General features: G+C 43.3%; 1 protein-coding gene across 1 annotated transcript in view; it reads right to left on the reverse strand.

The window, feature by feature from the left end:
• Positions 1–1,313: 1,313 nt before the first annotated feature.
• Positions 1,314–26,846, reverse strand: part of LOC128455069 (collagen alpha-1(XI) chain) — a 74,760-nt gene continuing 49,227 nt past the window's right edge. The window contains exons 37-67 of the mRNA XM_053438700.1: positions 26,719–26,772; positions 25,915–25,968; positions 25,557–25,664; positions 25,325–25,414; positions 22,599–22,652; positions 19,867–19,974; positions 19,642–19,749; positions 18,553–18,606; positions 18,018–18,071; positions 14,994–15,101; positions 12,601–12,654; positions 11,814–11,867; positions 11,633–11,686; positions 11,303–11,356; positions 10,172–10,279; positions 9,984–10,037; positions 9,828–9,881; positions 9,424–9,477; positions 7,842–7,895; positions 6,277–6,384; positions 6,108–6,161; positions 5,778–5,831; positions 5,057–5,164; positions 4,755–4,808; positions 4,636–4,671; positions 4,460–4,513; positions 3,827–4,088; positions 3,016–3,128; positions 2,803–2,871; positions 2,260–2,493; positions 1,314–1,621 (exon numbers count right to left, since the gene is read on the reverse strand). Of these exons, the coding sequence (XP_053294675.1) occupies positions 1,475–1,621; positions 2,260–2,493; positions 2,803–2,871; positions 3,016–3,128; positions 3,827–4,088; positions 4,460–4,513; positions 4,636–4,671; positions 4,755–4,808; positions 5,057–5,164; positions 5,778–5,831; positions 6,108–6,161; positions 6,277–6,384; positions 7,842–7,895; positions 9,424–9,477; positions 9,828–9,881; positions 9,984–10,037; positions 10,172–10,279; positions 11,303–11,356; positions 11,633–11,686; positions 11,814–11,867; positions 12,601–12,654; positions 14,994–15,101; positions 18,018–18,071; positions 18,553–18,606; positions 19,642–19,749; positions 19,867–19,974; positions 22,599–22,652; positions 25,325–25,414; positions 25,557–25,664; positions 25,915–25,968; positions 26,719–26,772 (2,625 nt within the window). The 3' untranslated portion in view covers positions 1,314–1,474. The remainder of the gene's footprint in view (positions 1,622–2,259; positions 2,494–2,802; positions 2,872–3,015; positions 3,129–3,826; positions 4,089–4,459; positions 4,514–4,635; positions 4,672–4,754; positions 4,809–5,056; positions 5,165–5,777; positions 5,832–6,107; positions 6,162–6,276; positions 6,385–7,841; positions 7,896–9,423; positions 9,478–9,827; positions 9,882–9,983; positions 10,038–10,171; positions 10,280–11,302; positions 11,357–11,632; positions 11,687–11,813; positions 11,868–12,600; positions 12,655–14,993; positions 15,102–18,017; positions 18,072–18,552; positions 18,607–19,641; positions 19,750–19,866; positions 19,975–22,598; positions 22,653–25,324; positions 25,415–25,556; positions 25,665–25,914; positions 25,969–26,718; positions 26,773–26,846) is intronic.

Consider the following 26,846-nt stretch of genomic DNA (forward strand, 5'->3'; position numbering starts at 1 on the left):
CGGCTCTGGAGTCTGTGCTGGCCTCAGTGTGAGCTCAGGAGGCGGAGATGCACCCAGATGTTGATCAAAGTCAAATCTGAGTCAGTGGGGGAGGAGAGGGGAGGAGATCACAGCCCCTGGGCCTCAGCACAATCACTCACAGGAGCCCAAACACTTGGGAGAGCTAATCCTCCTAATTTAAATTATCATTGCGGAGGAAAGTAATACGTAGAAGGCGGAGGTGGAGGCGGGGGGGCAGCGGCGGCGGCAGCGCAGAATCACAAAAAGAGCACGAATCATTTCTACACCAACAATACAGACGTTCCACCCGACGATGTTTCAGAATCCAGTTTTAATATTTTTGGAATGAACAATTCAAGGCACATGAAAACAATTTGTTCATAGTTACAAAGAAGGAAAATCAACAGAGCTTGTTGAGAATTTGTAAAAAAAAAACACAAAAAAACACAACTGGATGAATTTAACTACTTTGTTATTTAGTCACCACAAATAATGTTCAAACCTGATTTTGTTTCCAAGATATAAGGACGAGGGATGAGGAGCCGAACGTGTCCACATTTTGAAAAGAAACGGAGGTAAAACATCCGGGTGAATAAAGTCTGTCTGGAAGAATAAGCCCTTTCTTACAATATTTATATTACTATCTCATCTTATTATTATGGCTTAATTTCCTAATGGACATACCGACTGGTATGACATGAAAAAAAAGACAAAAATGATTTTAGAGTTAAGTGTCGTGTTCCAGTTTTGTTTGTTATCATACAAGTCAAATAATGAAAGTTATATTATTTACAAAAGGATTATTTTATACTTACAAATTAAAGCTTTTGTCAAATCACGTCATGAATGTACGACTTCCTGGAATTTGTTCTTAACAAACATCAAATATATTTATTCTAATATAGTTAAACCAAATATTTACTGGGGCACATGCAAGTTTTAAAGGAGTGGATTCGGAAAGGAACAATATTGTACAAAATAATAATAATAATTACAGTTTTATCAAAAGCACTTTTTTGTAGCACCTGGAGCGTTTTGTGATTCTGCACAAAAGCACCTCTGTGGTTGTGTTCAGAGCAGCACCTGGAGCGTCCAGAGAGGGAGGCGTGGTGGGGGGGGGGGGGGGGGGGGGGCGTCGGGGGAGTGGATCCTCTCTCTGTTGCTGAAAGTGCGCCACTGTCCGCCACGGCATCAAATGCCCGTATTCCTGATGTCACTCAAAGTCATGTGATTCAGGCCCTACAAGGGCGAGGAGCAGTTTCCCCTGGTCAGCGCCTTCATGACAGGGCCTGGGGGGGAGGGGGGATGGGGGGGGGGGGGGCACACTTCTTCTCCGGGCTTGAGTGGATCTTCTCGGCAACAAAAGAAAAACACAGGTTTTTTGCTTCGCGGGGAGAGAAGGTAAAGAGGATGTGGGATCTCAGCATGTGGGTGTTGACGTGACCCTGTCCTTCAGCGGGAGGAGGGGGCGTGTCTAGCCGAGGAAACACACGGGGCCGACCTCGAAGCCGAACCTCTGGTTGGAGTCCCCAAAGTCGTTCAGCATGACGTCAATCACGGGCAACTGGTCGATGCGAGGAGTGTTGATCTCCAGCACTGACCTCGAGTAGCCCTGCTTCAGCTGGAGACACGAAGGACACATGAGGAAACATTTAGAGAAGTGCTCCAGGTATGTTAGGGAATCTGATGCATAAAATACTATTTTATGATATTTTACAACGATTCAGCCATGACCTTGAAAAAGCAGGTATAGGAGACGAATGGATCTAAAGACAGGTATTCATTTCTTGTGTTTGGAATGATTAGGAATTGGGCACTGGAAAGTGAGTCACTTTTTAAATAATTAAAGTATGTGTCAGTTAAAATAAATTAAAGACGAAACATCTTTCTTTCTTAAATTTTGTAAAATGTAAGAAAAAATTGTCCTAAACACCATTTGACTTTTTTTTTTTAAAGAAAAAGGAAGATTCTGAATTTGTAAATTGTGAATATTTGGTAATTTTCTCAAAAAAATGCAATAAATCAATCGGTTTTAATCGTCTCAGACTCACTTTCCAAATTACAAACCATTAAATAAAGCATCAAACAGGATCAACTGCTAAAAAATGTCCAGATTCTTCTATTCGATATTTTGTGTCTCTACGTGTACGAGTGATATTTTGTGACATTTCTCTTCATGTTTGTGAGGATTAACAGGATTCCACAGGATACAGAGACAAAGTTTAACTGCAGACAGAACGTTAGTGAATCAATGTTTACCGAGCAGCCGTCCGTCAGCGGCTTGATGAAGGGATTGTTGTCGTAGGACATCTCCTCATCGTTGGAGCCCAGGAAGCGCAGCGCCTTGTCGTAGTTGTCGGCGCCGGCGTCGTACCAGGCCACGGACTGATGGCAGATGTAAGTGAAGTTCTGCCGTGCGGAGGAGCTGAGCAGCTTCAGGAAGGTCATCTGCACCGTGTTGATGGTGTTTTCTGACACGTCCACGTAGTTCAACTGGGGACGGATACAAAGAGACGGTAAAAAAAGAAGAAAAAGAAAAGGGAGAGAGGTGGTAAAGAAAGAAGCAGATAGAGGATAAATGAGAGGATGTGGCGAGGAAAGGTTGAAAGAAAGGTCAGAGTGGAGGAAAGAGGAATGAAGACATGATCAAAAGGGTAAAGGAAGGAGAAGTATGACGGAGGAGGAGGAGGAGAGGGAGAGAGCTACTGTAAATGAGATTAAGCGATGAAGCGGAAAAAATGAGAAAATTATCTAAAGTGGACCAGAGCGTCGGAAAATAAGAAGTCGTCGGTGTTCACTCACAATTTTGCCTCGTTTAAATTCACTGAACCATGAACCTGGAGACTCCTTGGGCCAGTTGGATATTCTGACCTAACAACACAGAACAAAACACTTGAATTCCTACTGTGCAGAGATCTTTCAACTTCTCACAGAATTCAAAGAGCAAAAAAAAAACAGTAAATCTAAAATATTGGTTCTGTTTCAATCCGGTGCCGACGGAGGCCTTTCACTCACTCCTGTGGATTTCTTATCTGGGTAGATGCACGTTTCTCCTCCTGCTGTGAAGTTGCAGAGCACTTTGATGGAGTCCCCTATGCAGCCCTGGTTTGGATCGATCCAGTATTCACCTGGGAGAGAAGACGCAGCCATGAGACGCGGACAAAAGGCGGAAAGTCGAGGCTGCTGCTGTTCAATTCTCACATCGTCCTCCTTCACCAGATCGCTCAACCTTTTCAAAAGTAGCCTGGTGTGCTATGTATTTCAGGTTTGACACAAACCACAGCAAACCAGTTGAGGCTCAATCTTTGGTTTAGAGTCGTTGTTGATTTATCGTTTAGTTGATTGTTATTGAGATCATCAACGATCTGTATTCTTGCTCATGACTATATGTTCCGTCTCATGGAAAATGATATAAACACACGTGTAGACACAGGTCACCTTCAACCTGAGATTCCTCCTCGTGCAGAACCGAAGACTTTTCCCTGAAATTCATGTGCATGTAAGGAAAGACACGAGCTGTGGTGCCTCGTGAGTTATGTCTGTTTCCACATAAAGACGATAAATCATAAACTTTGTGCACTGGGTCGATTTGGCTCTTGAATAACGACCATTGACCCACCGCTGTATTAAAGGGTCTCCACTGAAAGTCATTGTCTCTTTTGTCTGATTTCAACCTTTTCCATCATCTCCAAGAAATATCTGACCGTCATTGATTCAAATATGATTAACAAGCAGCTGTTTTGAGTTGATAAACCATTTGCTACATGCCAAACAAGCTGGACATTGAGAGGACACTGGTTAGAGGTGGCGATGGTCGCCATTTTACCGTCTGGGAAGTCGGGCTGACTGAGGTGCAGGTCGTTGCAGGTCCTGGCAGGATTGTCCTGGGTGCCCATCGGGAACTTCATGCGCTCGATGTCTTGTTTGAGGTTGTTGAGGGATCCAAAGACGTCCTCCATGCCCTCCATGCCCACGCCGTCCACGCCGTAGTCGGACATCGCCTCGTCTCCCTGCATGTCCGCCTGTCGCCGCGTCTTCCTGGAAGAGTGCTGCATGGGCAGCGGCTGGATGAGGTCACCAGGTGGACCCTGAAGAGCAAAAAGGTGAAAGGTCAAGATTATTCATCGAGATCGTTTTCTGTGCATGAATCGTCTATAGCATTTTGATGATCTGTTATTCTGCCAATTATTTTCTTACAAGATCAATAACTAGTTCAGGCAACAATGTAAAAATAAAAGTTTGTTAAACCATTTAAAATCCAAACATGTTCTATTTGCAAAGATACAAAGTATTTCATATTTGAGGAAAGGTTTTTGAGAGAATTACATCATAAAGGTTTTGATTCATTATTGTTGACAATACATGATTGATGATGATTTATCATTTATTATTATTTATGAAGTATTTTCTGATCCTATTATCATTGTTGCACATTAAGAGGATTGAACAGGAAACCTACTGGAGGTCCGGGAGCTCCGATCAGTCCAGTGTCTCCCTTCTGACCAGTTGAACCCTGACAAAATAAAACACAACATATATCAAATATCATTAACACAATCACAAAGGGAACAGATTCTTACACACATTTCCAGATTCATGATCTAAAACAGTGAACATGATAGAACGTTGACTTACAGATGATCCCTTTGATCCCTTCTGTCCTTGAGAGCCCTGTGGACAAAGTAACATGAACACATGAGAAACAGCCGGGATGCAACACAACCACAGTTTAACAGAGAGGGAGAGGAACTTACAGCGATACCAGGAGGACCAGGAGGACCGAGAGGACCATGGAGACCACCGAGACCCTGATAACACAGAATAGAGTCAGGATCCAGCAAAGGGAGATTTCATTTAAGATGTTTTTTGATCGATGTGTTTGTCCAAAATGTCTTTGAGTTTGATCAGGACAATACACAGTACATAACAATAGGGTGCACATTTACATGGAGATAACCAAATACATAGACTGCTGTATTAAATAAAAACTCTTTAAACATGTGAAGAGAGCACTTTGCCATTTATATTTTATATTTGAATACAGAGATTGACTTACAGCGTCTCCCTTGCCACCTGAAAGACCCTGAGGTCCAGGCAGACCTCGGTCTCCCTTCTCTCCGGACTCCCCAGGGGGTCCGATCAGACCAATTAGACCTGGGTGACCCTGGAGAAACAAGACAAAAGCATTAAAAGTGAGACAAAAAAACAGCAGTGAAAGAAAAAGCAGACACCAAAACCATATTTTCCAATTACCCATCGGACAGAAAGCAATTTTCAAATCCACGGAAATGTAATTTTTGCTCATTTATCACCGGTAGAAAGTAAAAGCCATTTAACTTCAGTAAAACTAAAATGCTAATTCAGCTCCGGCTTTATGCACAACGCCACACGACCTCACACACAGTCTTATTTCTGCCTATAAATAATTAGAGTGTTTACTGTGGTCGTCATATTTAACAATAGTGGTCTGTCGCGGCACCTGCTGCTCTGCGGAGTTACGGCCATCTGCATCTGACTACTGCATGCTGGCATTTAACCAATGACCATTACAAAGATGATATTATTGGACTTATACATATTCATCCACTGCATCAAATGGCTCGGTGAGAAACTCCTCACAGAGCCGAGGCTTTCATCGTGGCACCGGGAGCGAGGGAACGAAGAGATAGAGGCGACAGGACGTTTGCTCACTTTGGAGGCTTCAGATAAGGCGCAGATGCAGATATGGGAAATACACAGTGAAGCAATTTGAGATTAGCATCATAATAACGTCTTGCCTTCTCTCCCTTGTGTCCAGAGTCACCTTTCATACCGGGAAGTCCGGGGGGTCCCTGTGGAGAGAGGGGAGCGGGTCGTCAAGCTGAGTGACAGTGATATGACTTTGCATTATTCTTACAGGGCAGAGCAGAGCTGTGCATTCAGGTGCACTCCTCTGCATCGTTCCTGCAGAGCGACAGCTGTAAACAATGCAGCATGTAGCACACAGACATCTTCTGATAAGGACTTGGCAGGTACAGTATTTTACATTCAGCACATTTCTTGACTTTAACAGTAACATGCTTCAGTTTGACAGGTTTCTAGTTGGGAGGTGGAAGGAAGCGTCTTACGAGAGGTCCAGGAAGGCCGTCCTGACCTGAAGCACCGGGGAGGCCTTGCTCACCCTGAAAGAAGGGAGAACCTCATTACAGTACAGGCTTAATAACATGAGAATCATTAGAGAACTGTTCTGCAATTGTTCTCAATTACAATCTGGATTTTCTATTACAATCTACTCACAACAGGGCCAGGGATTCCACGGAGTCCCTCAGGACCAGACTTTCCATTGGGTCCCTGAGGTCCCACAGGTCCGGTTTTCCCATCAGGTCCCTCGGCTCCAGCTTCGCCCTGTTAAAACAAAATCTGAATTACTTTCCTTTTCATGGTCGATAGAATTAAATTTGTACATATGTTCATCTTATATTTCCTGTTTTTCATCAGTATTTGTTTGTTTGTGTCCCTGCCGTTAAAAACATCTTTGCTCCACAGCGCTACTAGTGGTCAAAAACTCCACATCATTCCTTTAATACAGTTATTTGTAATGGCAGAAACATCCCATGATGCCTAAACCACACATGTCACAGTAAATGTCAAATACGTCTGACAGTAATTAATAATCAAAGCAATCTTGTATTCAGAAATCACATTGTTTGATTTGATGCTTTTCTCCAACAAACCCTCAGATTAGAAGGATTCAAGGATTTGTACCATCTGCACGGATCAAATGTTTCCAGAGCTCGTCTTCTGTGTCCGAGCAGGAACAGCAGGTTTTTTTTTTTTTCATGTATTGAATTTCCACAGATGTCATATCAACTCGGAGATAAGGACGGGATTAAATTGTTCTGACAACCAATTAGGCCTGGATGTGACACTCAGGAATCAGCACCCAGACTTTGTCTTGTCTCCATCACGTCAACTCTAATCCTCAATGTGGATAGAATGAGCGGCATCGTGTGTGTGTCTGTGTGTGTGTGTGTGTGTGTGTGTGTGTGTGTGTCTCTGTGTGTGTGTGTGTGTGGCTCTCACAGTGTGTTTTTGTGTAGAAGAGAATAAAGACATGGAGAAACAACAGAAGAGGCTGTGTCTGATATTCGTCAGGTTTCTGTCTGTGCGTTCCTTTGAGCCGTCTGATTTGGAGACAGTTTCTTTATGCCTCACAAACACAGCTTCGTTCTGATGCTGTTCAACTGTGTCCACACGAGGATTTTAACAAAGGAATCGAACACGCTGCAAACTTCAACAAACACCATTGTTGCTTGTGTGAGATTAAACGTCCACGATCATCTATCTGAGCCGTTCTGCAGGAGAACAGGTTTGAACAGGTGTTGTTTTGCTCTCTAGGTTATCAACTTGAAATCTATTATAACATTTTGTTGAATATGTATCTTTATAACAACTTTAAGTAGCTCTTTAAGGAATGTTTTATGTATGATATATATAATGTAATGTATAATATACAATATTTCTTGGAAATAAATCCATTCCAGGACGGATTTTGGGGAAAATAGCAATATCCTAAAATCAATTCCTGGAAAAGTTCAATGTCCATAATGTTTATTGTTGAATTGTCGATGCCTGTGCACAAACTTTCTCTTATGTATAATGTTAAGATGACTTTCAGGTTCAGTAGATCTGAATACCTGACCCCTGTGGGTGAATCACTGTGAGAGAGCCTGGTTCAAACCGTGATGTGAGATGTTGTCATTGTAGAAACTATGCAGCTGCATTTCTTTGCTTCCCTACATTTATCAAACTTCGATCCCAGCAGGAATCAGAATCACATTGTAATCCGGTCAGTGACTTACCTTGGATCCCTTCTCTCCCTGTTTGCCCTCCTGACCCGTTTTTCCTACAGGTCCCTAAAAAAGAACGACAACAAAGCCATTAAAACTCATACATGAATTCTTTGAAATAAACCAAAATATCATTGAAAAGAAACACAGCAATTCACTGTTCGACCTTTTCCAACCTACTGAAAACAACACAACACAGGTCATTATTGAGCCTGACGTGCAGGAGGTCCGTGCACACTCTGGCTGTCCAGCTGAATGCTCTCTGACCTTCAGTCTTTGCAAAGAGAGAAGGTTACGCGGGGCCACACGACATCAGCGTGGGCAGATTGCCCTACATTGCAAACACACTGGGCTAAAAGCACAACAGCGTTTTCACCAAACAGCCTCTGGTCAGAACCTTGAAAGTGGGCTGTCATTTTCCCATTAGACACCATAATCAAACAGAGCAAACAAAAGCCGTCCGTCTTCAATGTAGGTTATGAGCCTCGCCAACTGTGTTTGTGCATTAGTGGATTGTGTGCTGAATGTGCGTGTGCTTGTGCTAAAGTAGTCAAGCGGCCACACGCGTCAGTGAACACCGCAACCCGAGTCAATTTAGAGAAGAGACTAACTCAGAATTACGCTGGTGAAGGATGAAAAATCATATCACAAACTCCATGGATATGGACCTGGGCTCTAATTTGCTCTGTAGCCGCCGTCACCTGGACACCTCCCTTTGGAATACAAATTCTGGAACTAGGAATTGTTTATTTTAACACTGTTTTAAAAACGTACAATCAATGGTTAAGGTCGGTTTTTAAACTGAAGCCTCAGGATTACATTTAAAACATCTAAAATCTTAGTGGGACCGAACACAGGGCAAGAGGCCTTAACTAAACACTAAATAATAATTCATGTATTTAATTTAAGAAACACTTCTTAAGGAAAACTACAACTGTAGAAATATGGGAAAGTGCAGTAATAATACAAAAAGTCCCACTGAAATGTAGTAAAATAACTAGAAGCACAATATAAAATGGAAATATTGCCAGTATACATTAAGGTAGAGTTCTCGTTCTTACTTCCCATCACCACATATTCACAATCCAAAGAAGAATATCTGTTATTCGTACTTTATGCAATAATATAAAAGAGCGACAGCAGCAACACTGGTTGATGTTGATGCGCTGGAGAACGACTTAAACAAGCTTTGAGCATAACTTCTGCTGAAGTACTCAACAGACGAGAATGAAATAACTTTAAATATAAATCTCTCCATTCTTTCTTTTCATTTCATCTGGCCATTCACTCATACAGTACAAGGATGGCATGCTTTATCGCCAACTGTAAAACATTATTAGTGTAAATGGAAGGTATCGTAAAAACGCCGCACCAGAGAAATTGAATAATCTCAGCTCAAGTCTGATGTGACAGGAGGCCGTCGAGAGCCAGAAATTAAAGTGACAAGTTAATTTCCTGACAGTTGCAGCAGCAGCAGCGGAGCTACTGCCCGTCAAAGTCACAATATGTCTCCGTCCTCCTCCTGATTGATTCCTATCATTAATTATTCCATCATGCTTTTTATCACATGCATCATTTTTGGGAAAGTACTCACCCGTTTGCCGGGAGGTCCTGGTACACCAGACTCACCAGATGGACCGGGAGGACCCTGAAGTCAAGAGGATACAACAATTCATTTCATTTCACAAAAACTGAAGAGGTGTGTATCTACATGAAATCTACTTTCACAGATTAGATTCTCCTTCGGACTCCATCACGAACCTTAACTCCCCTCAGAGCGCTGTACTTTTCGTCATTGAATTACAAATGAACAATAAAATACAAATGTGCTTTCAGAAGGCACAGAGATAAAAGATTTATTTCCATTTTCCATTACTGCTAAAGTAAATCTTGCCTTATTCTCCCACATCATTGAGCACACGGGAGATTGTTCCCAGTAGCAGAATGTGAATGATCAAAGTTTGACCACATTTTTAAGATCAGGTTTTCTTGACTTACAGGTTGACCAGCATCTCCATCATCTCCTTTGTCACCAGCTGAACCGTCAACACCCTGAACAAAACACAGAAATTAGTCAAACAAAGAATAATTTAACTTGATTCAACTCAATATAAACCAACGTTAGACTGAGTAAAGTATAAATTCAACACTTACAGCAGCACCAGCCTCTCCAGGGGGACCTGGGTCTCCTGGGAAGCCGACAGGACCCTGCGGATAAACGGAGACACAGAAGGTTGATCTTTGACATCACATCACTGAGGACAGTTTGACTGGGAAACCACACAAAGCTCTAATAATGCACCAGTCAAGTGTGTCTCTGTGTGTGTGTGTGTGTGACATACAGGGTTTCCCTTGGGACCATCATCTCCAGAGGGTCCGCGGGCACCGGCGGGTCCAGCAGCTCCTGGAGGACCAGATTCTCCCTTATCACCAGTCTCTCCTCTGGGGCCCTGAGGATAAACAAAAAGCACCACATGGCTTGTGAGCATGGAGACCACGAGAGGGCACAACGCGACTTTGACAACATTGTGCTAAATGAGGCGCGACACAATTGTGTTATCGGATCCGTCACTCCGGCTGGCATCAGAAACACGCAGCGAGCAGACTGACAACTCAAAGCATGACTTTGGAGACAGGAGACACTGAGATGAAGCTTTAGGATCATCGTCTCTGTAGTAACTTATTTTTTTCCATCTAATAAATGATTACACCGCTCATCGTGCCAATATCTCTCGTAATTGCTGTCACGGTGTCTTAAAGTGTCGGCCATGACTCAGAGCAGCAGCTGAGACATAATCACAAGACCAGAATCGTTAGCCGGCTTATTAGCGCCGAGTGCTTCTCCAGTCGATGCCCAATCTGAAAAATTGATCTGTCACCGTAAACAGACGCGTGGCGGTGGAGGGATACGTCGATACAACCTGATGGACTCAGGAGGAGTCGACCCCTCCCCCCCAACCAAGGTGAGGCCGCCCTGGTGTACACAGCAGATCTCTACTGCTTAGTCCGAATCGATGGCACCGCTCTGATGTGAGATATTCTACATCAGGTCGCCCACTGTGAATACTTCATCCTCATTTGTGAGAAGAAGAAGAAGTAGAGGCACTTTGCACAATATGCAGCATCGTCATGTTGCCTGGTGCATGACGGAAAATGAAATGCCTGTCGTTTAGGCTCTTGTGGTGAAATGCCTCATAGGATCTTCTGACCTTAGCCTCTATTAACAGCCTGGTACAGGAGGTTGGATTAATGACAGCAGCAGCAGTGGAGGTATCCAAATGTGGCCGAGTTAATTATCTGCTGAGAAGCCGGCAGGTTGTGAGGATTTCTACACATCAGCCTGAATACGAGCAGCTGCTTGTGGGAAGAATTGTCCACGAGTGTCTTTTTACTTTTAAATACTGTTCACACATGTAGAAATCATCAGTTTCTTGTTATTGGAAATGAAAATGAAGGAACAAAAGTGTACTTACACCCATACCGGGCTCTCCAGCTGATCCTGGGTTTCCAGCCTCTCCGGTTTCTCCCTGTTGTGGCACAGAGTAAATGTGAATCATTGTACACAGAGTAAAGAACACACAGGGGTTTTATCAGACTCGTTCAGTGCTTTAGGTTCGAATCTTCTATTTCAGATACACAAACATTTAATTACAAAGAAGAAAAATATGTCCTTCAGAAGTACAAAGAGAAGCATTCTGCAGAATTCGCTTATTTTGACGAAGAATGTACTCAAAGAAATGAAAGGAATGTATCTTTAGAAGCTGGAAAGTAACAACATGAGAACAAAAATTGACAGTTCTCACCTTCTCTCCGACACCTCCCATTGAACCGATACCACCGGGAGGACCTTGTGCACCCTGTGGATCAATTACACAGGTTCATTCCATTTTAGATTCACAGGCAACACGATGTTTTTGAATTTTGAATGAATGAAGTTTCCGATGGATACAAAATGTTGAGTGTGAATGAAGCCTTGAAACTTACATTGGCTCCGCTGGAACCTTGAGGACCTCTGGGGCCTGGAGGACCATGTGGACCCTGTCGGAAGAAAACTGAATTTACTATTTGTGCAGTAGAGCAAAAACATAAATCTTGGTCATACGCAGAAAACACGTGTGCATTGTCCGAAATGTTTCATATAATGTCTGGTATATATCTTCTTTCCAAAGTCATTTAAAGGAATTCAAGGAAATGCAGGAATGTCAAACTGAAGTTAACACATTTCATTTAATTATCTTCAGAAAGTTTTTTTTCGATGACACCTGCTGCAGAGAAGCTGGGCTTGTGATCGACAACCTGTGTGTTTCTTGTCAACACACGATTTCTTGGCTGCGACTGTGACAAGGACATGAGGCTCATCTCGCTCAGCATGACAAAGACTAGGCCTGAGATGTATAACGTATATAGATGAGGATGCACCGTGTTTGTGCTTGTTCTGCAGATGTGTTGTGAGAAAATCAAACCCACGTTCAATATCTGAACAAAATACTAAAAAAATATCCCCTCAGTGCTTTTATTGTACTGACAAAAGAAATAAATGATTGAAGAGAAACATATTTCCAAAAAAAGAGAATACTGAGTTTTCACCCGCTGAAATGTTTGGGTCGAAACATCTCACACAGGCTTTAAAAACATCTGCCAACTGACGGATAGAGTTGCCAAACTCAGCCGCCGGCCAAAAAACTTCAGAACATTCACAACGATTTCCCCCCCTCACCAGGTTGTACGTGCAAACAATGTGAATTCCTGTAAGAGAAAGACCGACACTCACCATCGTTCCGACGTCTCCATTCTCTCCCTTCTCACCAGGAGGGCCGGGCAAACCCTGAGAAAAAGACAAACACTCTTCAGAACAACAAAAAGTGCACGTTGAAAAGTCTACACCAGAGCACAAATGTATTTTTCTTGCTCGTTACCAGGTGCTCTCAGAAGATGTGAATTGAAAAGTGGGCTTTTAGGATGCGGTGCGATGAAGAATGCATTAATACGAGCAGAACCCCTGAGCGTAAACACACAATTAGTCAGAAAAGACACCTATTGTAATTAAAGGGTATGGGCGTCCTGGGGATAATCAGGCTGTGTAAATTACAGGGTGGGAGCTCCATCTATCTATGTCGGCAGGAGAGTGGAAACAAAAGGGGGAAAGCACGAGCGCTGCATATTACCCAGCTCTGGGATTCAATCATGCTTGAATACAAACAGTTTGAATACAGCCCAGGAAGGTGTATCTGTAACAAAAATGAAGGAGCTCTCACTTTGCCATTGTGGCTTATTGTCTCTCTGCATAATTGCGGTTCCTATTCGTTGTGCTGGTTTACCTCTGACGGCGGAGCGTGAATAATCAATAGGTGGGTGGAAAGCAGCGGTGATGATAAGTCGGGCCGAAGCACAAGTGACGTGGATATCGATCACCGAGATCACATACGTGTACTTTCAGCCCATTTGGTTGATTTACTGTACCTGCGTCGGCGGAGAGGGCTAATTTATAACAGATTCTGACCGGGACGTTAGTCAGAGTAATAAAGCACGAGGGCGGCGAGAAATGGAAAAATAAATAAAGCATCAACTTATTTCATGTATAATGTTTTTGCCGGTGACAGGTTCTTGATCAGCGTGGGACTTGTTTTTAAAATGGACGAAGCAGTGGATTAGAAGGCTGCAGCTAGGGGGAGTGATATTAATACACAATTATAGGTCTGCTTTTTTTACTATAATGATTCTCACCTTATTTGTTTTATGTAATATCTTTTTCTTCTCATATGTTTTAACGTAAGTCTTTGCCTTATCTCTTAAAGTTTGTCGCGTGAAATGTGCTCGATCAATTAACATGACTTCACATAAAAATACACATTTACATATATCAGAGCAAACCAGTAAATCTCCTCTCATCACTTGGCGTGTCCCTATTTTTTACCATTTTAAAGACACGTGAGGACAAACAATTTAAATCTGCGGCGACATCTTCACCTTTGAATCTGAGGAGATCACCCTGTCACTGAGGACTCTGATATTCCACAGCAAACACAGCCCCCCCACAGCCCCCCCCATGATGGAAGGCTTTCAAAACCGAGGCCATTCATTCCTCCTTTAGTCAAAAATCATTACTGCTACAGATAATTGAATTGAAGAGCTGAGCTCGCATTGGCCGCTTCCATCTGTTGAAGGGCAGCTTAGTCAAACGTAATTAAGAGAGTGGAGATGGAGTGCATTATGGCCAATTAAAAGCCAATTGCACTTAATAACACTGTTATCTGGCCCTATTGACCAGCGGGGGCTTCGCTCTAATTTCATCCTCAGCAAGTCCTTGGATAATTGACTTTGAGATATTCTCAAGTATTTCCGTTTCTGTATTCATCGCCACCAGAGCAAGTTTCTGTGAGTCCAGCTCTCAGCTGTTTGACAATTTTCCTCTTTCTTTCTCGCTGTTCAGGGAAAAGAGAGGTTTTTTTTGTGTCTTGTCACGAAAACCTGACATATGGTTTATTCTAATTAATCAAAAATGAATGACAGAAAGTGAGAAACACATGTAGCCTGAGAGAGAGACAGAGATACTAAACTACAATTGAGTCAACTGACTCCACGTGATCAATAGAAGAAGAACAAGAAGAAGAAGAAGAAGAAGAAGAAGAAGAAGAAGAAGAGCAAGAAGAACAAGAAGAACAAGAAGAACAAGAAAAAGAACAAGAAGAACAAGAAGAACAAGAACAAGAAGAACAAGAAGAACAAGAACAAGAACAAGAAGAACAAGAACAAGAAGAACAAGAAGAACAAGAAGAACAAGAAGAACAAGAACAAGAAGAACAAGAAGAACAAGAAGAACAAGAAGAACAAGAAGAACAAGAAGAACAAGAAGAAGACAACTTCCGTCTCCCCTCCACCATTAACGTCGTTCAAAATGCAAAATGCTAAATAAACAGTATTTGCCCGGGAGCAATAGAAAGTGTTGTTCGGAGCCGAGGCTTCATTAATAATTGATGCCGTGTTCTGATTCAATGATGTAAAGACGGATGAAATGTCGTTAGTTTAAGGAGAAGCTCATTCTGCTCTGTTTGCCTCTGACAGAGAGGAAATTATGTGCGGTTGTGTTCCATTTGATCTTGTTGTCATGCGTCCAGAGAATAATGGACGTGTGCGTGTGTGTTTCTCTATCGGACGCAGACTCACCTGCAGCCCGATTGGTCCTGGCAGACCTGGGAATCCTCGAGATCCTTCGTCTCCTTTCTGGCCGAACATGCCCTGCTGTCCTCTCGGTCCAGATTCTCCGTCGCTGCCCTGTGGGAGATCAGAGTTCACACCATTCAAACGTCTTTATTCTGACTCACATTAACTGGAAACACTGATATCTATGTGGTTTTTCCTCTTTGCCCTCTTAATCCTCCTCAAGGTTAAGGAGTTATATTCAAGCCCACATGGTAAAGAGTGGGTCAGAGCCCATATTCAAACACAGGCTGAGGATGGAGAGATGCCTTGATGCCTTTTCTGAAGGTCAATTTATGGCAATATCATCCATCCACCAATTCTCTACACCCTCACGTTTTTACTTCAGTGTCAGGACCATTAACTCTGGGCAGGCCGATAGTCTGTGTCTCAGGGCTAATGCAAAACATGCCACGCAGAGTTAAGAGGGAAACGCACGGGTGATATTTAAACTCAAAACAAAAGAGGACAGGGATGAGGCAACAGTCCTTGCCACTGATGATCCACTGTGTTGCTGTGCTACCTGAGGACACGGCAGACATCCCACTAAAGCCTCCCATTAGGGGCAGCGAGATAAAGTGTAGCCAATGGGTTGTGATAAAGATGCTGACTTCATCTGTGAAGTCTGAGGTGCAGATAGGAAGGGGAGACTACAGGGAAGGAGTGAAGAGTGCTGACAAACTGGGAGTTTTCAGTTCAAACACATGTCAGCACTTGAAAGTGCTGGAGGAGCTCTCCCTGAGCCCTGGGACACGGAGGCAGCCGCAGGTGCTTGTACTGAATGCAGATCAGTTAGGAGGGATGGTGATTACAGGTAGCGTGACTGCGTCTTTGAGCTACAGAGACGAGGAGGACTGAAGTTAAGAGAGGCTGAAACAAAGAAGGAAGTCGCAAATCTTGCTGCGCCAACAGCTGCTGGGGGGGGGGGGGGGGGGGGGTACTGGACTCAGAAATGTTTCTGGCTGTAGAGTCCCAAAAAATGAAGAACAGGATCATTTTTAACACCGCAGGCACAAATTGCACCATCAAACTTCAGACTTTTGATGCAGCCTTCGGGGAAATTAGAAACAAATCATCCAAATCAACATGGAGGGCAGCCCAGAACATGAGGTTACAGAGGTAGCCCTGGTTCTCCGATAACAGGAGTGAGGTATCTCACCATTGGGTACGTCTCTATGATTAGTCATCAGAAGTTCAATAAAGCTTCTTTAGCCCCTGGCATGGAGGCCAAGTAGACGCTGCAGCTAATGTCAAAGCCGGCTAATGCTAGCTGGGCTAAGGTGCTGGGTGTTACTGTTTGGAAACAAGTATATTGCTGTATATTGCGTATATAGCTTTTCTTATAAACCCCAGTTAATTTGCGGTGAACCAATGTGCATTCTGTAGACGATTCAGAATTTGTGAAAATCCTAATTGTCCCTGATCCAATAGTCAGCAGGTCTGACGCCCACAACTGTCCACATGTCTCCATTACTGTCCATCATTCACTTGTCTCATACCTGTGGGTTAAAGAGATGTTTAGGCCTGGAGGCATTAGTCACCTCAAGTTGCCTGACTTTATGTAGAAGTCACAAACTTTTAAATCCAAAAGAAATTATTCTCCTAAAACATTGATGACTTTTTATATGATAATGCTAAGTAAAAACATCTGCCCTGATGAAGATTAAAACTGTTCTGCTTTAGACTCTTTATTCTAAGTGCTTCACCTCTTCTGCTTCCTGAGGACAACAGCACTGGTGATTGAGCTGCTGTAAACCACATTAATCCTTAACTGGGAACGGAAATTGTATAATTTCCCCCAAGGAACACCAACAGTTCTCCTGGACTGGAAGATGAGCTGGATGCAGTCAAAAGTGATGACAGCATTAGGACATGGAGTAATTAAAAATAAAAGAGGGGCAGACAATGTTGAAACTGCACAGCACGAGTTAGGACTCAGTGATGAAGATATGAATACACATGAGCAGACTGACTCACCAGGACAAACAACTGTTAATTTGTTATTCAGCTTGGGCGCGCTACCTGCTTCCGGCAATCCGTCTCACCAGTTTCTGTTCTAGCCCCCGACAGAGCCCTGCAGCTGCTGAATATTTGCTAGTATGGTTGTTAAGGCCTGATAATTCACAGCAATGAGGTGTTAGCTGCCCCGAGGCCATCAGCCCATTGTTGTGCTGTTGTGTTAATGAGGTGGACGGGAGGACGAGGCTCTGCAGCGTGCGCAGCAGTATTTTCTGCTAGGTCTGCTGCCATGTGAGGGTATAGGCTGGAATTGGCAGGTTGGGTTACCATTGTCCTTTGCACACGGAAGGTCACAAGTTTATTCCTATATAACAATCATGAAGCAATGCATCATCTGAATTCATAAACCAAGGAAAGAAAACTTTGTGCTAAAGGTCAAGATGCCAGAAACTGTAATGACAAAACTTTTTGTGCAGTATCCTGACATTATTGAGCTACATTACGCAAACTCATGTGACGTTACTCTAATAAATTACAGGATTTAGATGGAATTTATGAAACATTAAGATGATAAAGGTAGTGGGGTTTTAAAAAAAAGGCTGGAGTGCAGAGGCAGGAGAACAAGAGAAATGCCTCCAGCATAAAGTACTCTGACCTCACTGGAACAGAGCTAAACGTCCATCCTGGGAATAAAACATAAATATGTCTTTCTTAGTTATAGGGATTTCCAAGTACCGACCATCAGGAGGTTGGTGTCTACTTTTTAAAAGTAAAAACCTGCATACTCTTCACATTACTCTGTATAGAACAAAGATGGACACTATTGGATAGCAGGTATCATCTGGTAGCAAGTATTTCAATATTTGCCCTTTTATTGTTGAGACTCAGATCCTGACATGTTGAATGAATACTAGTGAGCTCTTGTTGTAGAACTCTTTTCATTTTATGTTATACTCCTGACTGTGAAGGACGTCTTTAGCAAAAGTGTAAATTGTGATATTTCATCAAAGGTTGAGAGAAAGTGAGACTTACAGCTGGACCAGGAGCTCCGAGCACACCCTGAAGACCATTTGATCCTGGTGGACCCTGAAAACACAAGGAGTAATGAGTAATATGCAATCTGAAACAAGCTAGACTCACTCTTTCCATTTACACTAGAGCAGAATGGAAGATAATGATGAATCTGTTTATCCTCACACCTGAACGGAAAGTAATTTCTCAAGGGGAGAAACATATTTCAAAATTTACTCTATTTGTGATCCAAACCTCAGTTGGTTAAAAACACAGATGTTAAAAACGAGGACTGAGCAAACTGCTGTTCTTCATTATATCAAAGCAACCTTTTAGGAAACATAACAGTGCTCCAGTTAATAATTTACATGCTGGAGCCCATTTAGGGCAGGATAACCTGAGATGAGTCATTGCCAAGTTACTCATGTTCGATAATTAATTCAGCTCATTTGAGAATTCAGCGGCTAACGTCAGTGTTCTTTGCACAGTTTGCATGGATTATCATTCAAAGTTATGCGAAAAGTTATAAAAGAGAAAAAAAAAAATCAAGACTCACCAGTTCGCCCTTGTCTCCTTTGCCTCCCTTCTGTCCAGGTCCACCAACTTCTCCCTGTGGTGCAACACAAACAGCACAGATCACATCTCTGCTCTCCGTCGGCTCCCATGTTTAGTCAAAGTCCAATACCTTAGTTTCACCTCTGCCACCACGGGGGCGGTTCATATTCCTCCAGAGATCCCATTGTGATTGGAGCTACTTAATTCATTGGCTTCCAGTCTAACCCCCGTGGGCAGTTTGATTGACATGATGGCAGATGTGACTGGGATTTGAGCGGCTTGATGGTTACAAATGCAAAGATGCAGATCTGTGGATCAACTGAGGACTTTCTGGCCTGAGGGTAAACAGCATGTGTAAACTATTGGTGCTCCCAGTAAATAGAACTGTTGATCTGTACACAGTGGTGGGTGAACCCTCTGGAATTATCTGTATAAATCTGTCTTCCTGTGATCGTTTATTCTAATTCTCCTTTTTTCAAGTTAAGTCCTTGGTGCAAATAAAAGTAATTATAGTCGGTGACTTTAATATTCTCATGGATGTCGGTAGCCTTAAACCACTCAGTTCTAACCACACCCTCGACCTTGTTCTGGCTTATGGCTTTGGAATTTAACATTTAATAGTCGTCCCTCAGAATCCTCTTTTATCAGACCTCTATTTAATTACTTTGAAACTCCTATTACTGACCTAGACAGAAACGTCCTGATAGAGCTGTAACTAAATATAAGAAAGTGATTCCATCACCACTAAACTGAGGACTCCTGTGCTAAATTTAGTTCCTCGCAAATTCATTTTATCAACAGTGTTGCAGGCTCTACTGACTCTCTCTCCTCAGAACATATAAGCTCATATAGTGCATACCCCAAAGAATAACTCAGAAATTAAAGCAAGGCAGTCTTGATAGATAGTTTTAAAACATATATACATGATTTGGAGTTTGTTTGTTTCAGATGTTCTAGTAGAACTCTAAGAATGTAAGCGTCTGATTTCCATATTTATCCAACCGTTATGTTTTGAAAATTACTTAATTATCTAAGGTGGATATTCAAATGAAGGATTACAGGAGTTCTAGTATGTAAAGATGTACTCTACCTTGTCACCGTCCTCTCCAGGGGGACCCTGAGGACCACCTGGACCAGGAAGACCAACAGGACCTTGAATGCCATCACGGCCGGCGGGGCCCACGGGACCTTTCTCTCCCTAAACACAACATTGATAACAGACGTAAGGAAGTTTCACATCACCAGCAGACAAATCCTCAGTTTGCAGAGTCACAGAAGAGTTTGACTGAACGAGGGGTTGAACAGGAATACTCACAGGGCCGCCCTTCTCTCCAGCGGGGCCGGGGGGCCCATGGGGACCGTTGCGTCCTGTCAGACCAATGGGACCTCCGGGGCCAGCGGCACCTCTCTCTCCAGGTGAACCCTGTCACCGAGGAACAGAAGCCAATCACTCTCTGCTGCTTTAAATGGCCGTGAACAAGAAGTCCCGGAGAAAAGGTACAGTAGCACATGAAAGACACAGGAACATGAAGCAGGAAAAGTTGACTTAGTTTGAAAGGCTGCTGATTGAGTAAATCTAAAGAAACATTTTGTGTTTTTGTTATTTGGTTATTTACTGATTTGACAGCTGCAATGAGCCGTTGCATCAATTATTTAAACTATGATTTATGAGATTTAAAATCCGTAGCCCTCAAGAACATTAACCCTGTTGTCGGCCTCAAAGCCAGAACTGTGGTGCTGAAACGATTCTTATGTAACTAACAGGGTTCGGACTTTCTATTGTTTCCCTGCATTAGCATGTCTGATTACCCTGCTCTCCACTCGTCGCTGTGCAGGAGCCTCACAACACATAAAGTGCAGCTACATCTGTGATCACCAGGTCATTATGGAGACAATCTACCTGAGGAAGGTCTGAGGCTGCTATCAAATAAACCACATGCATGTGTGTAGACCAACGATTCACCTGGATTCACTTGCATGCACATCGACACACACAAACACAGAGACACACAGACACACACACACACACACACACACACACAAACACTAATTCAGCTGCCACCTGGCATTCACATGCCTGGCCCATTCCATAATAGACATTGCCAGTAGTGACACACACACACACACACACAATTCCAAACTGTCAGCCCCATCCTGCCATCCTGCCCACAGGGACACACATATACACCACACACACTCAGTCACATTAACACACACACACACACGAGACAGAAGTTTCTTTGCCTCGTGTAACTTCATATTCTATCTGAATTTTTCCCTGTCTCTCATTTCACCAATGTTTTTCTCCCACATGTGATTCTGTGGCGAGAGATCAAAACCCAAACACAAAAGCGTGCAGACACACAACCAGAGTTTGCCGTTCAGCTGGTCCCATTCATCCACCCTGTTTGCTGCTCAGCTCTTTCTTGGTCTGTCTCTTTCAAACGAATGCACACAAAACCTCTTAAAAGACAGTGAAACCGCAACACACACACACACACACAGACGCACACACACACACGCAAAGACTTTCCCACAGAAAAACAGCAGCTCAGTGTCTGGCAGGAAATCGATGGAGGGAAATATCAGATCTCTCGTGTGCGTGGGCACTGCACGCTGTCCTCTCTCTCTCTCTTTTTCCTTTTTTCAGGGAGTTTTTCAAACGCTACCAAAACCGCCAATCACATGTTTTCATCCAGTTTCTCACTCTCAAGCCAATTTAAGAAAAACTATCTCATTTCGGCGAGGCAACGATTTGACTCTTCCAGAGCGAGAGCCTCTCTTCACTTTCATCATCTTTTCATCCGTGCTCTGCATATCCCCTGTCATCTAATCTGGTGTTGCTCTGTCGCTGGTGAGCAAAGGGGGGTGGTGGGGGGGGGGGGCAATTATCGGGAGTCTGCGTTTAACGCTTGAACAAAATGTCAGGCGGTTCAAAGCTGCCTGTCAGTCAGCGTTCTGTGCAGATTCACCGCCAGAGCTCCCGGGGCCGGGCTCAAAGACAAAGGCAGCGAAAGAAGCGGCCCACTTATTTCATGGATGGCCCTGCCACTCCCGCTGCTTTTTATGGTCCTACACTATGTGAGTGCACGGCTGAAACGTGGCACAGATACAGTGCACGGCTGCAGCTACAGTGTCTAGAAGGATGCACATTACTGCAATTAATGGGGAGTCAGGGAGGCTGAGAAAGATGTTTGTGTGTTATTAGTACCTGAGGGAAAAAGTTTCTCTAAAAGTCGCGGTCATACAATAATAAAAAAAAAAGGTGACATGAGAAAAAACTTCCTCAACATGCGCCACAGCAGTTGCTAGGGTAACAATAACATGAAAGTGGAAACCATCACACACGAATCAAGATACTGGGATGAAAAGTAGTCATTGTTCAATTAGCCAATTAAGCAATCATTAGAACGTTTTAATTTCACACCTACGACTATCGTTCAGCTGAAACTCAAACAGTGTGTTTCTATCATCCACATGTGTTACATACATTCACAGGGGTTTTATTTATAAACTGCAAAAGCTTGATCATTATAAAACTACTTTAATACTTGTGATCTTCCTCAGTTAGTTTTCTTTTCTCACCCTAGTCGAGTGATAATGGAAAGAAGATGATTTGTGAATATATGCGATACAATTCTTTGTCTAATTTGATTTGATACTAAAACACAGAATCTTATGTCTGAAAACAAAACACAAGATTCAAAATTTCAAAAGGAAATAAGTGAGTAATAGTGTTTTATGATATTTTTCCAATTCAACTAAACCAAGAAAACCAGATACAAATGACATTAGACATTTAACACTACGATGCACATTCACATTTTCTAACCATGCTGGTGTTGAGTATTGATTTCACCCCTGCCCTGCTCTACTTCACCATCCTTCAAACACGGCGGCTTACATCGCACACGCTGCCGAATCACCGGAGCACGGGAGCACGCAGCATGTGCAGCGACTCCATTCTCCAAAAGGCACAAAGTCACTTTTCACTGCAATTTCTGTGTGGTGGGAGAGATGAGGAAACCATAGCAACAGGCTACTTACGAGGGGGCCGGGGGGGCCCTGAGGCCCTTCTCCTCCCTTCAAGCCAGCTGGACCCTGAAAGCAGAGGACGGGAGAGGGTTAGAGCTCGCTCGCTGCAGGCCGCCGCTCAATGCCATTCCACGAGCGGTGATTACAGCTGTCAAATGGAGCTTTAAATGTTACTGTGTGCGTGGATATGTGTGTGCATGGACGTGTGAATAACGATCAGTGAGCATGTGTGTGTGTGTGTGTGTGGAGGAGTTGGCATTAGGGTTAATACTAAAGAGCAGCAGCAATTACACGATTCAAAAGAAGAGAGGAAAATCATATACTGATTAAAATTCGGTCGCCGCTCTTGTTTTGAGTCTCAAGTAAAGTTTTCTATACCCTGCACACGGCAAATACCTCGTTAATTTATGTACATAAAAGATGTGTTTCTCCTCATCTACGCCCACAGTCGGCACATTATTACCTCCCGAAGTACTGAGGCAGCAGGTCAATAAAACACACCTCCCTTACTTCCAGTCTTCTCAGGCCCTGCAGATACCTTTGATTTTACTTCTTTCTGCCACCTTCATCATAAAGAGCTGAAAGGCTCTTTGGCTGCGCCGCTCTCACTCACGAAAATTACATCGGAAATATCCAGCAGCACAGATTTTTACAGCTCCTACTTTCTGCCACAGGAATTGTTCACACTGAGGTCCATGGATTATCCAGAGGAACAAAATGGGAGATTTTCAGTTGCTGAATTCTTGAAATGAAATATTTCAACTCTTCCCATTCGCCTCAGTTGTCTTGGGGAGTGAAAGAAATCTCAGAGACAGACTATAACCAAAGCTAAAGTCATAACGTTATGGAACACACCCATTTTCTAGTTTTATTCCTGTGGTTCAAGTCAAGCAAAAATAATGAAGGCAACCTGTAAGATGCCCGAACCTCAGCTCACCAAAGAACGATGTTATCTTTTATTATTTATCTATTGTCTGGATTATGAACTGATCTGATCAACTGTTGTTATGTTGTAGATAACAGTAAATCAAACACATTATAATTCCCATAAATCAAGAGGTGACCCTGTGCAAACCGGGCTTCAGTTCAAACCAGTTTGCCTGGTTCACTCCTATATTACCATTTTCCATTGTGTTGCGTATAGTAGCTGCAGAGCAGAATACGTTATGTGTTTGATAAGCAGAGCTGCAGGTGACGGGGCTGAAGGGGCGGGTGGGGATAGAGGCGGGGGTGATTTGCATATTCAGAGATGCGTGAATACCAAATGAGGGAAAGGTGTAGAATTGCATCCAAGCCAATTTAAAGCCATAAAAGGATGTCCTTTAAAAAATAAATTAAAAAAACGTCTAATTTTGAGGATGAGAGATGAGATTTTAAAAGTTTGATCAACGGCAGAAGAGAAACTTTAAAGGGAGCCAATAAATGAGCTTCAAAATAAAGTCCTCAGGTATGGTCCCTCTATCTCTGAAACCCCCGACACCTCCTCCAGATCCACGCCCTTGAAGGGCCGAGCCTGTGCTGCTGAATCATAACACCAGGAGGCTGAGGCTGCATATGGAAAACACAGTTCACTGGAGGCAGTAAAGACTTTCATTATAATAACTAATTTACAGGCTACAGTCGACAGAGCCAGGGGGGTGCGGAAGCTGCCAAGCTGGCTCTCCACCTCCCCGGCTTCCACAGTTTGCCACGCTGCATTAGAAGCCTGGAAGGTTCATTCTGTGCCGGACACACACAAAAGTTATTTACTGGTGTGTATTTATTGTCGCTGTGCCTTTCCTCAAGACTGAGAGACGGGATAAAGAGAATGTGAGTTTGTGAGTTTGTGTGTTTGTGTGTGAGTTTGTGAGAGTGTGAGAGAGTATGTCTAAAACCAAAAGAGAAAAATAATCTATTCACGTAAGCATCTTTCAGCAAAAGGAGCGAGATAAACGTTCATGCTCTTGCTTGTACAACAGGTGTTTGTGTCTGCGTGTGACTGGATGGGAACACTTCAACAGAGCGTGGGAGGATGTGTGTGTGTGTGTGTTTGTGTTTGTGCAGTGTGTTCTGAAGTTATGAAGAAGAAGCCATCCGCTCTGCACACACGGAGCAGACATCAGCGCAGTAATAAGTCTGGGGCAGCGCTGTCGTCTTTTTCACTTAATGGTCGGTCTTGAAATTAGCTCGGGCCTCCGTCGCTCCCGAGCTGATCCTCCGTCAGCCTCTAAACAACCACCCACTCTCACCTTGAACTTCTCCTCACCCACGCCCACTCCCTTTGTGGATTAATTTAAGATGCCCGGGCTCGGCTGCACGCTCACAGAGTTGCGGGCTTTGACTCATTCTTCCAATCTGATGGAAACAGGATTCCTTCAAGAAAAGGCCCTGAAACTAGCGTAGCTGTGAATGTCGAGTTAAACACTCTGATTACAGCGACACAAACCAGTTAGAGAGCTTCGCCAGTACCGTATTAACAACCCAGTATAACCTACTTCAACCTTGCTGAGTTAAATGATGATAAAGTGTGTTAATATTGTGTGTGGATTAGTCCTCTCCATTTTATCCATGTAAGCTAATTCTACCCCTTGTCATCAGGTCCAGTGCCAAGCTGACATTTGGTTAAACAGCAGGTTGTTAGCCCGGTAATTAGAGTTTGGAGCTAAATTCAACCCAGTGTGTGGGAGGACACACTTCTTCGTGCACATGTGAGTGTGTTTGCATTGGTCTGTTAAGAGTGTGTGTGGTCTGTGTGTTACCATGCCCCCTGGAAGACCTCTAGCACCCTGGAAGCCCCTCAGACCGGCGGGTCCTGCCTTGCCACCAGGACCATGAGGACCTGGATCACCCTACAGAGAGAGAGAGACGCAAGAATATCTGCTTAACAGAGATCTCAGACAACGTCATGTATTAATTAAACACACAATTGCTTTAGGTGTTACACTAAGGCTTTATAAGTGCAGTGTGCAGGATTTTGTGGAATCCATTTACCTTTCCACCCTCTTTCCCAGCAGCTCCAGGCAGACCTTGCTCACCAGGTGGACCAGGAGAGCCCGGGTGCCCTCTCTCTCCGCCGGGTCCAGTCTCACCAGTCGGTCCCTGTCGAGCACAACAGAGATGTGTTAAGGTCAATGTACGATAAATATGTCTTCACCTGTGTTCTAAAGGACATACAACATATGAATGCAGTAGTTTTACTTTAGACAGTACTAGTGCTTCAAAGCCTTTTCATGCATCTTGATGGTTCACACTTGTATTGTTTTGTTATATACTAAGATTTCTCCAAAATAAGACACAGGGGGAATGAGGAAGCAGATGCAAACATAGTAGTGAAGTGTGCTGTGTCTACCTGTGGTCCAACAACCCCTCCGGGTCCTGGAGGTCCTGTCTTTCCTTGGAAGCCCTGAAGAGGAGGACGAAGAAATATGTTCAAGATTTTGATTAATTCAGACATATCAATCTAATTTGTTTAATGTACAATATTTAATGTCGGCCACTAGGGGTCTCTCAGTCAAAACAATGACAATAGACCTAGTTTAGTGATTTCATAAAGCAGCGTGGGATCATGGAAGTTGGTGCACTGGATAAAGTGGATATGATGCAGTTAGAAAGCAACCAAATGTAAATGGTCTGCTTCCTTGAATAAAACCTTGGATTTCTCTAGGTACACAAGTCAAAGTACACGAGTTAACAAAATATATAGTCATTTATAGATATTTTACTGAAAGAATATTACACACTACTTCTTTAGGTTCTTTTACTGCACATTCTCACCCCATTGACAAACTGTTTTCCAGTTATATATTGAAAATGTCTTCCTCCCTCAGAGGGAGAGAAATTTAATGTTAAACCTAATTAAACAGTATGGATCCCTTTATATAGAGTCAGGCCCCGATGACTTGAGGTGAACAAACCAAACCAATAATCTTGGACTGAAATCAGTTTGCAGTGTCTATATTGTCGACAGCTTGTGCCTCACTCTCGCTCTGCAAACACTTTGACATTTCAGTTTCCTTCCCTCCGCGCTGTCTTTTCTGTATAACCTATCCGAGGGGGGGAAAGGCTGAGCCGGGGAGTGAGTCGGCACTAATGCACAATGTTGAGGATCAGGTGACAGGACACGAGGCGTTCGGAGATGAAACTGTCCACTCACCGTCTCTCCTCTCTGTCCGGGATGACCGGGCAGCCCATCCTTTCCTGCCGGGCCCTGTGTGGGGGGTGACAAATTGAACAGTTATACTGGGTGTAAGTGTGTTTTAACATGTAAAAAGCAAACTGGGA

This window comes from Pleuronectes platessa, chromosome 13 (genome assembly GCF_947347685.1).
Source record: "Pleuronectes platessa chromosome 13, fPlePla1.1, whole genome shotgun sequence".
Taxonomy (NCBI): Eukaryota; Metazoa; Chordata; class Actinopteri; order Pleuronectiformes; family Pleuronectidae; genus Pleuronectes; species Pleuronectes platessa.